The sequence below is a fragment of the Strongylocentrotus purpuratus genome, unplaced genomic scaffold (genome assembly GCF_000002235.5).
Source record: "Strongylocentrotus purpuratus isolate Spur 01 unplaced genomic scaffold, Spur_5.0 spur5_contig_832, whole genome shotgun sequence".
NCBI lineage: Eukaryota > Metazoa > Echinodermata > Echinoidea > Camarodonta > Strongylocentrotidae > Strongylocentrotus > Strongylocentrotus purpuratus.
The window spans coordinates 133,834-145,383 of NW_022145538.1; the positions used below are offsets into that span (position 1 = coordinate 133,834).

General features: G+C 38.6%; 1 protein-coding gene across 2 annotated transcripts; it reads left to right on the plus strand.

Annotated features, from left to right (window-relative positions):
- Window positions 1-1,031: 1,031 nt before the first annotated feature.
- LOC594676 (sodium/hydrogen exchanger 9B2) lies at window positions 1,032-10,358 on the plus strand. Of its 2 annotated transcripts, none has more exons than XM_794109.5 (11): window positions 1,032-1,159; window positions 1,966-2,527; window positions 2,812-2,930; window positions 3,309-3,460; window positions 4,177-4,352; window positions 4,782-4,888; window positions 6,302-6,451; window positions 7,082-7,190; window positions 7,806-7,942; window positions 8,545-8,622; window positions 9,404-10,358. In XM_794109.5, the coding sequence occupies exons 2-11, from the start codon at window positions 1,999-2,001 to the stop codon at window positions 9,650-9,652; spliced, it is 1,806 nt and encodes a 601-aa protein (XP_799202.3). In that variant the 5' UTR covers window positions 1,032-1,159; window positions 1,966-1,998; the 3' UTR covers window positions 9,653-10,358. The 2 variants fall into 2 exon arrangements, with proteins under 2 accessions (XP_799202.3, XP_030839758.1); XM_030983898.1 differs by having other exon boundaries at window positions 1,977-2,527.
- The last annotated feature ends 1,192 nt before the right edge of the window (window positions 10,359-11,550 follow it).

An 11,550-nucleotide genomic window follows, 5' to 3' on the forward strand; every position in this document is an offset into this window, starting at 1 on the left:
ACTCCCAAGTACTACTTTTTCAGAGCAACCTTAAAATAGTAGAAATATTTCTGCTCACGTGATATTAGGGCTCTCGACCAATAAAAACCAATAGTTATTAAGATATACCATGACATTCATGATAAACTCCTGAATGTATCACATAGTCTACAACAGAGTTTAATACATGCATGTATATGAAAGTGGTAAATATAAAACTATAAGTTGCAAGCTTCATTAATACACCGGTCTATTTTGTTAGCAAGTTATGTTGTTGATTAAATTAAAAAGGCTGCATGACCCACAAGAAAAGTAGCAATTTCTGTCCTTTCTTTCTCTCTTTTTGAAATACTCTTTTCTCTAATATTTGGTTTAACCGATGTTGGTAGAACATATCATTTTATTCTATGCTTGAACTTTTGAGAAAACACATGCACTTATCATTTCAAGATCCATCAACTATAAGTTGTATATATAAGCCATTTCACTCTATATTATGTTTTTAAGGCATCGTATTTATTCATCAACATATCGCAACCAATGGCTGAATTGCATACATGATTTACAGAGATTTAATTTAAAAATAAAAAACTTCATATTTACAATTTGTTTTTTAACAATAATTCAACGAAAAAACTTTAAAAGGGAAGAAAGAAGTAAGGAAAGAAGTAAGATAAAGAGAAAAGGAAGAAATGTTGAGGGACAGGGAACAGAGAGAGAAGTGGAGAAAAGAAGGGAGAGAGTGATCGAGAGAGGTAGAGAGAGAGAGAGAGAGAGAGAGAGAGAGAGGGGGGGGGTGAGAGAGGAACAAAGAGAGTTGAATTGTCTTGAGAAGCATTTTGGCCTTTTTTTTTTAAATAGTACAGTAGACATCTACAAGAACATTTTCGCCAAGTCTCAATATAAAACGTTGGCTTTTAGAATTAATAGATGGCTAAATTTTTGCTGAAACGTTCTCCGTCATACTTCTCCGCTTCTCTGTTTTTTCCCCAACCTACAACACAAGCAACCTTTTACATGTTTACTTTTTTTCTTCTTTTTTGTAACTTTCTCTTCGAAGATACCGCAACTAAAATTGAACGTAAGAAGTGAGGAATGCAAGCTATAAAGTAGGAAAATACTAAGGTAGAGGCACAATTCTCGATATTTATTCTGGGCAAGCATCGCAGCTGTTTTGGAGGTAAATTTAGGTTTTGTTATAAGTTACAAATGATATTGCAATTTGGTGTGACCATTATCAGGATTGCTCGACTCGCTGTGCCGCTCAGTTGCTACGGAACGCGGGCTGCTGATCCGCCGTTCCTCTACCGATGAATGATGATCTGGCATGCCCCTCCTTTAAATGCCAGTGTGTGTGCAAAATTGTTGTGAGATGAAAAGAAGACAACAAACTTGACGGGAAGTATTAGAAGTACTACTCCTCAGAGTGTTGTTGCTATTGTTGTTGTTGCTGATTTGAATTTGTTAAAAGTGACTGATGCAGTGTTGTGAAATTAAGATAATAAAATTAATGAAGCGGACGCGGACGTGCTGATCAAAATAAACTCTTCCACAATTTAATCTAGACAGTCTGTCATTAACAATTTCAATGGTGGCATTTAACTCACCTAGAATTCCCATACTAGGAGGCCATTCGAGGAGGCGCGATAGCTCAGTCGGTCTCGTAATCTGGTGACCTGGGTTCGAAACCAAGGCGATGCGCTAGTGCCCTTTGGTAAGGCATTAATCCTCATTACCACTATCACGACCAGGTCCATCGGAGAGGACCTAAAGCTGTTGGCCGTCTGGTTGCTTACTAGCATTTATGCTTTCTTAGCAGTCAGGTAAAATAACCACCACTACTATTAACCCATACTTTTTAATCAGGAATTGTATAAGTGAAGTTCTCTTTTCCATGTTGTACTGTTTGGAGCCATTAGGGCTGTAACCTATATACTTTAACACAGAGTTAACGCCCTTCTCGCTCTGACATATTCCTTTTTTTGGTTTCCCTTCAGAGTCTTCAACCCTTGAGAAGAGATGAGTTCCAGTATGCCAGAAACCATTAACCCTTGGAGCAGTAGGCAACCGCCCCCCTCCAGAGCCCAGGTGTGCAATGAAGATGGTCTCTCTCCTCAAGACGTGCTCATGTCTCAGCAAGGCACATTAGAGTTCGATGCTGTAGGAACGGAGAGTAACCATGGTGATCAGCTCCGCAGCAAGGATTCGGGAGATGCAGTACAGAAGGAGAAATCAGGAGGATGTTCAGTGCAATGCAGCTCCTGCTGCTTCACTCTCTGCAAACCCTGCCTGGTGGAACATCATCCTCTACCTGCACAGCCAACACACTGCCAGAGGTTCCGGTATCTCCTCATGTGCCCGCCGCATGGAGCCTTTTCAAGATGGCTGACAATTCTTCTCCTTATTCTGCTGACTTGGGTAGTACTGTGGGCTGTCACAGGTAGTGAAGCGTTGCCAGGGGGTAACCTCTTTGCTCTCTTCATTTTGGTGGTATCCTGCAAGGCAGGTGGATTAGCCATAGAGGTCATCAAATTACCAGCTTTGCTAGGTGAATATTAAGTGGCAATCCAAACAATTAATATTTATTTGTGTACATTTCCATTTTAGTTCATATAGTAGCAACATAATGGACAGAACAATGTTTTTTTGCATCAAATGTATGTAATTTTGTAGTATTGATCACAAAGATGACTTTTAAAAATAAGCTAAGATTATGCTAGTCCTTTACAAAACAAAAAAATAGCTCTAAGAGAGAGAAAGAGCGAGAAAGAAAAGTAAAGTTTTTGTGTTATTTTTGGTACTTTCAACAATATGTGGCTTGTTGCATTGCAGGAATGCTTGTTGTTGGTTTCATGCTTCGGAACATACCAGTCATCAACGTAGCAAAGGACATCTCTCCCACATGGTCCTCATCCCTCCGAGACATGGCTCTAGTCATCATACTCCTGCAGGTTAGTTCATGTCTGCTACCAAAAATAAACAAATTTTATCTGAAATTTGTAATAATCGATGAATAATTGATTTTAGATCTTGGCTGTGACTTGTTTTATTTATATGACATTGATTGTTGTCATGAACTTTGTTCTAGATTATATTTAAGTTAGTATTGTCTGTTGGGAGCCAGGGGAGAACAAATAATCAAATTCCTCTGGCCCTCAACAGAAAGATTAAAATATATTACATTGTCATTTCATTTATAGTTATTTGTCTATGATAAGTTAATGTATTGTTATATTTTGTCCAAATGTGAGTCATAAGACGATTTTTATGCCTTCATTTTATTTTGTGCATGACAATAAAGAAATTTAATTCAATTCCATTCAATTCAGGCTGGTATCAGCTTAGATGCTAGCGCTCTCAAGAGGCTGAGTATGGTTTGTGTTCGTTTGTGCTGCATGCCTTGTATAGCCGAGGCCTGTACAGCTGCTGTTGTGTCACACTTTCTGCTTGGATTCCCATGGCCCTGGGGTTTCATGCTGGGGTAGGTTTCATTTCATTTCATTTATTGGTTCAACCATTTTTTGAAAAACAAACATTCAAAATTACAAACGATGTTTGAAATATGCATACAAAAGTAACAAAACATATTTGATATACAAAGTAAAAAATGATTAGGGAACCGGAAAGAAGCTTGAGCTTGTAGGTCAACAAAATATTATCATAATTTAGTTTTTGTTAAGATTGACAGCATGAATTCTTTCAAAGGAATAAGAGATCATGGAAAGGGCAATTACAAGTGTATCTGTAAAACTCCCTTTGAAATTTGAACTCTAGAACTCTCATTGTTTGTATAATAATATTCTGTGCTTACAGTGTATATAGCGGCTATCGCTTAATTCATTGCCGATGTCTCTAAGCACTTTATAGCTATATTATTACCCCGGTCATCGGATTCAAGCTCGCCCGCACACAATGTGTGCACATTTTCCACTCCCTGGGGAGTATTCCAGCCAGGCGCCATTCTACAGACGCTCCCAATGCCAAGCATACTACATTAACGTTCGCATCCAACTGGGTACCCGTTTAACACCAGGGTGGAAGGGAGCAAAGGTAGATTAACGTCTTGCCAAAGGACATTAGTGTTGGGCTGGGATTTGAACCCTGTACCTTGTGATCTACAGTCCGGCGACTTATCAATTAGACCACAACACTTTTGTATCATGCATCCTTCTACAGCTGGTTTTTCCTCTTCCATAGATTTGTTCTAGGAGCTGTTACTCCAGCCGTGATTGTACCATCTTTACTGAGTTTACAAGCCAGAGGTTATGGGGTGAGACAAGGCATACCAACCCTGGTCATAGCAGCTGCTAGTTGTGATGATGTCCTCGCCATCGGTGCTTTTGGAGTGATCCTGGGAATCGCATTTGCAAAAGGTGAATTTCAACTCTTTTTTTTGTTGTCGTTGGCTCTTTGCAGTACGTTGTTTTCATTTTACTTGTAGTTTCATCGGATTGAATGTTATTGAGTTATGATTGCCCTTTCTTTTCTAGATGTTATATTTGATATATATTCAGACTGATCTATTCTTTTTGAGGTGATTAAAACAAAAAAAGTTAATGGTTTTATTTAAAAAACAAGTTTCCACAAAAGTACTCGTCTAATTCTTGATTAATGAGAACTAAGTGCTAAATTTATATTAATATTAAGTCTTATATTTTTGTATCTCTCTCTCTCTTTCTCTTTGTTTCACTTTCCTTCTCTGTCTCTCTCTTTGTGTATGTCTTTGGTGTTTGTCTCTCCCTTTCTCCCCTCACTTCTCTCTCTCTGTATGTGGATATGTATCTTGTTCCTTTTCTGTGAAGGTGATATAATTTACAGTATTTTCAGGGGTCCTCTGGAGCTAGTGATGGGGGTATCGTTTGGCTGTGCGGCAGGATTCCTTCTCTGGTATATCCCTGACCCAACCCAGGTAAGCACATATCCAGGACCTGACACTAACACGTGCCCGAGACACATAGGTACCCAAAATCTAAGTTGGGATCCACAAAAATTCGAAGTTTTTACATGGCTGCAGACCTGCCAAGTGTCCTGCTTTCTGGAGAGAAAAAAAATCCTGAAAAAGCGAAATATCCTGCATTCTGCAATTTCTGCTAAAAAAAACTCAGTTAAAGAAAAACAAAAAACATGTGTCACTGCCTGCTCTTTTCTCTTTTTTTACTGAGAGGTCGCTATTTACAGAGATCAACATGTATCCAATATTACTAATGTCAGTACATACGATATAATGTGGAGCATGCCTGAAATTCGCCATAGGGTTGAGGTTGCTGTCAAGTTGTTACTGAATTCACAAACCATCTGCTTTTCTTTCACGATGAGTTTGCACGTTTGTGACTGAGCTTGTGTCACTTTGTTGAATACATGGACTGTAATGGACTCCTGATTACAGTTATCCCACATTGCAGTTTTGAAAACTTGGCAGATCTGTAGCTGTCATGCATACAGAATGTTAAATGTTCGATCCGGACCCCCTTCCATAATACTTAGTGTCGTTAGGTAGCTTAGAATTATGTTGTTGTATGTAAAACCACTGTTTTTTTTAATCAAAGGAACACATCAGGCCAATCAGACCAACTACTAGTGGCGACGTGTGAGATAGTTGAAAGATGAATGAATCATATCATTTCATAAGATTTCGTAATTCCAATCAAATAACAAAACTTTAAACATTTAAAATAAAAAAATAAAAAAATTTGCACTATATGACAAATTAACAGTATATGAGAGAAAAATGACCATACATAATGGAATAAACCTTGAAATTGGATTACAAAGGTTGATAGCAATCAACCTTTCAGGTTCTCCCGATGCACCAAACCTGTTCTTTTATAATGTTGCATCGATAGAAACATGAATCAGATGATAAATTATAACAATTAAATTATAGAAATTAAAGACAGGGCAAGTAAACAAAAGATGTACAGACTGCCTTGGTCAAACAACAAAGTCATGATTATACAGTAGGCTTGCGGTTGCACCATGTGAGAGAGGGGGAGGATTGGGAGGACCTGGAAAGGACTCTCTGTAATCTTTCGTTCTTGAGTGTGTGTAGTCCTAAAAAGGACAGTTGATAGCAGCACCAGGATCGTCACAACGTGACGGACATGTGCGCTATATAAGAAGCCACCATTATTGTTATTAGGAGAACTTTAGCACCGATTGGAGAGGATGGGTAGTAGGAGTGGCTCGACGTTTCAAACAGGTTGACTATCCATCGTCTCTCACATAGTGCAACCGCAAGCGTACTGTATATCTACATCACCATGCAAGCCGATACTTATAAAGCAGCATCTAAGTCATGATTATTATGTGTCTCGATTGGTAGATCTGGTTACCCAAGAAGCGTTTCATCCTGCTGCTCTACGGGGGTATCTTTGCTGTCTTTGGTAGCGGTGCTGCACAGTATCCTGGCGCAGGGGCTCTAGGCTGTCTCACCATGGCATTCATTGCTGGACACAGATGGAAAGAGGGAAAGGTGAGTTTCTTCATGATGATGATAACGTATTGGTACGTCTAGGACGTAGTGCATCCGCCCTTCTATTGGAAAGACATTTTTGGTAGTTTTTAAGTCTCATCAGCACCTTTGATTAGGCTACTTAATATTGGCGCTTTATAAATACCTGGATTGGATTGGATTCGAAAGAGGAAAGGTGAGTAATTTTTGTTTTCATAATGACAATGACACTTTTCATAGGTAGATCTAACAGGGGGGTGCTCCCTTTTCCCCCACTCTCTTCCCTTCTCTCCCTCTTTATTGAGAGAGCTTGGAGAAGGCCAACCTCTTTCTAGAAATCATGTTCATGGCGTCAAAAATCAACAACAAACTTTAGTTGATAGATAACTTTAGTTGAATTAGTACTGACTGAATAAGATTGGTTGATTGATAGATCATAAAAAATAACCAAAAAAGAAAATAGTCAAACATGCAGCTCAAACAAATGCATTCTTGTTTAGTTGGGTGAAATCTCAAAGGTAATGTAACTATTTTGAATGTTTTGAATTTTTGATCCTGCTAATTTAAAAAAAAATCTGTTTGTCGTTATAACACTCAACTGCATTTAAAATAGAACTGTAATATATTTTTTCTTTTCCTTATTGAACGTAGGAAGGTGTAAATACTTTGCTGTCGTATCTCTGGTTACTGTTTGAACCTCTTCTATTTGGCTTGATTGGAGCTGAAGTATCCATTTCATACCTGGACCCAGCTACAGTAGGTAAGGATATTGTTTGTTTCTTTGTTTATTTTATTTTAGCGCGGTGGCATACATCAGCAAATGGCTGTTCTTTAGCATGGCCGTGCATATGAAAAAGTAATCACAATTTTACGAAGAAACATACATTATAGATTAACATGGTTTACATACAAAGTTAAACATAAAAATACACACATATATATATATATATATATATATATATATATTTACAAATAAAATAGGTGAGAAATACAAACAAGCCCTCATTTAGAAAAAGAAAATAAAGAGAAAAAAGAAAAAAAGAGAAGAAAAACAAATCAACATCAGTCAGACTTGGTATAAGTACTAGAAGAATAGCACAACGTATAATTTGTAGTAGTCTACATACAATACCCAGTCTGTACGAGGAAAGAGTTGTAGCAAAATCGTATGAATCATGAATGACCCCACCCACCCACTTCATCCTGATATCTGATAATGCAACATAAAATTAACCATCAAATTTTGACTATTGAAAACTTTGTCATGGTAACTGTTTATGTGGTTGCAGTGTTAAGGGTTGAGGATATGAGTGAACCGCTTGTTAAAACTAAATGGATAACCAATATTAATACTTTCTTTCATGTCTGGCTGAAGGTTTAGGCTTTGCCACACTCATCATAGGTCTGTGTGTTAGGATGGTTGTCTCTGCATTGGCTGTCACTGGGGCCGGTCTGACATGGAAAGAAAAGCTGTTTATCTCCCTCGCATGGTTACCAAAGGCAACTGTTCAGGTACTACCTCACTGTTAACACTTCAAGTACAATTCTCTATTTCACTGCCTCTGAACAGTTACTCTTTAATCTGCTATCTTTTAGTGAATTTCACATGTTTTAAAGCCTGTCTGTACTAATTTGGCCAGGGGGGGGGGGGGATTAGACCACCCAGCGTGGCCACTGAGAGTTGGTTATCTCATCAACTCAGCTCTTAATCAACATAAGAAAAAGAGGATCATGGGGGACCAACAGGCACTGCTTATACATTGTTTTCTATATAGAGGGAGCAATTAGCTACAAGTAGTGCAGTGGGCCTTTAAGTCATGAGTCTATCAGCACTTGTAAATGAGCTGGCAAAGCCTGTGCAAACATGTATCGTACTGTTTTGCCTTGCATAAGAGTTTTTAATGATTATGATAATAATGCGTTTGTATATTGCTTATTTCTGTCGTACATGACATTGGTTTAATTGTTGATTTCCCATATGTTGGAATAAAAGGAATAAATAATGAAGAGAAGTAAATCATCGGCATCATGTGTCATTGCATTGTAAAACCAGTCGACAAATGCATCTTGAAAACACATCTAAGTTTTGTTGAATACTTGGTTTCTCCTTCCAGGCTGCAATTGGATCCGTAGCTCTAGATACAGCGAGAGACAGAGGAAGTGAAGAAGAGTTAGAGATATATGGAATACAGGTAGGTAGTGACCATAATGAAAACAGTAATGATAATGAATTAAAAATATAACATCAATAATATTTCAACAAATTAATAATTGGACAATGTGTTGTGATCCTAGCTGATATTTAAAGTATTGCAATTGTATGAACATGTACATCTGATGGTCATAATAGCAAGTTTCTGCGTATATATACAACATTGATCTACATTTGCCACTCTCCACCCAGGTGTTAAATAGGTACCCGGTAGGATGCGAAAGCTAATGTGCTTAGATTAGCAAGTGTGCGCTTGTAAAAATGATGCCTGGCTGGAATGCTCCCCAGGGAGTGGAGAATGTGCATACGTTGTGTGCGGGTAAGCCTGAATCGGATGACCGGGGTAATAATATATCTATCTGTGAAGCGCTTTGAGAGGGCCTTCGGTCCTGAAAAGCGCTATATAAGAACTAGCTATTATTATTATTATTAAAAAGGATTAAAGTGTGTGTCATTTGCAGTGTTGATGTGCTTCTAAATGATGTGCTAGCTCCCACCCCCATGTGATAGGTATGGTACATGCATGCAAAAACTTGTAATGTACATAGAAATGAAACTAATGCAATTACGTGTATGTTTTTTTTGTTCAATCAAATAGTTACTTCATGCACCAAACATGTCAAGACCTTCTGTCCTTGAGTTAAGTGGAAACAGTGACAATCTCACCCCCCCCCCCCCCTATCTGCTCCACCACCTCTATCAAATTCCTTCTTGAGAATTTCAGAATTCAAACCAATTTCTTTCCAATCTTTGATTCCTAGCTTTTGACGGTAGCAGTCCTATCCATCCTGTTCACTGCACCCCTAGGAGCTATCGTAATATCGCTGACCGGTACTCGCCTTCTGAGATGTGCCCCTCCACCAAACCAGACGAGTTCTCACAGAGACGTACCGGAAGTAGCAGAAACTCAGCCAAGATATGAACCAACGAGAGGGGGCAGCTGTAGAGAGGGGCCTCGTGAAAACAATATCTTATTGGAACAAGCAAGAGTTGCAGAGAATTCAGTTTGAGTGTCATGGAGCGATTGTCATCTCACTGACTGGTCCTCGCCTTCTGAGATGTGCCCCTCCACCAAACCAGACTAGTTCTCACAGAGACGTACCAGCAGTAGCAGAAACTCAGCCAAGATATGAACCAACGAGAGGGGGCAGCTGTAGAGAGGGGCCTAGTGAAAACAATATCTTATTGGAACAAGCAAGAGTTGCAGAGAATTCAGTTCGAGTGTCATGGAGCCATCGTCATATCACTGATGGGTCCTTACTTGATAAGATGTGCCCCTCCAAACCAGACGAGTTCTCACAGAGACGTACCAGAAGTATTGGAAACTCAGCCAAGATATGAAGCGACTAGAAGGGGCAGCTGTAGAGAGGAGTCTAGTCAAAACAACATCTTTTTTTTAACAAGGCAGAGAGGAAGAGAATGCAAGTATGAACGGCTGCGGAGAGGCATCAAGTAACAACAATAAAAGCATGTAATATTACACTTACATGTGTCAGTACTGTCATGTTTGTATTCCAATCAGAAGAGCCCAAAATCAGAGGACAGAATGCTGTATTGCAGCCAGAAGGAATTGTGGAATATTGATCAAGAGCCTTTCAGCATGAGCCAGTGGCATGTCTTTCACTGTACCTTGACTTTTAAAGTGGTGGCTCAGAGGTTAGAGCGCCCGCCTTATGCACAGGAGGTCGTGGGTTCAAACTCCGGCCGAGTCATACCAAAGACTTATAACAATAGGACCTTCTGCCTTCTAGCTAGGCGCTCAGCATATTAGATTGGAGAAGGGTAGTAATAACATATTACATGTATGTTATGCGGGGCCCGCTGAAAGAGCAGTTTCATAACTGAAGTGGCTACCCTGGGTTAATAAAACGTTATATTATTATTATCCTTCCCTATGATTCTATTTGAATGCATTATCATTATTCACACATTTAGTATTATAAAATGGGTTCAAGAATGTAGCCAATGAGAAGCGTCAAAATGGATCACGTGATCGTGCATTATTTTTTACTATATGCACAGTACCATGTGCATGGGGTGCATTTTGGTAATAACAACCGTGGATAAAGATTGCGGGAGATATCTTATGGCCTTGCTAAGTAAGATTGACGACGCATTTTATAAAACAAATATTACACAGGTTTTTGTTTGTGACGTTATGGGGATGCAGTGCTATTCAGGCATTCACACTGCCACAAAATTGAATTGGCTACGCCTCATGAATTGTATTGCACCATAGTAAATACCCTCATGCTCTGCATCGACCATTATGCACTCATACCTGTGTATTATTTGTATAATATGATTTGTACTTACTCGGTTCTCACTGGGTAATACATGTAGTAGTTATGGGAATAAGATGGTATCTGTTTTACAAACTGCTTTGTATTCTGTCAATGTGTTTTATTAGTCTGCCATATTTGTTGGAAAGACAATTAATCACGTTAATTCAATTTTACCTTGATTAAATTAGAATCCACTGCCTACATGAAACAGGTTTTTCACATTAAGCCCATTAGAGAGTTAAATTATGACAAAGGTGATGTTGGTACATGATAGCTCTGGCAACACTTTTTCCTGGGTCGGCTTCTCACCAAATTTGTAACTTAAAACTTTGATTTAACATTATTTTTAACTTAAAATCAAACAAATAAAATGTCTTCCTTCAAGCCAACACTGAAGCCAAATGTAAACCCAGAATTAGAATCTGATTCTAACCCTTACATATTATATAATTGACATAATTGCCTGGAGCATATGGTTGGAGTAAATGTTGGATCACAAAGATATCATTTGATTTTTCTACTGACTGTTCCCCCCTCCCTCTCTCTCTCTTTGGATTACATGTGGACATGACTAGAAGAAGAGGTGAAAGAAGAACTATTTGTGTTCTTGTTGGTTAGATAAA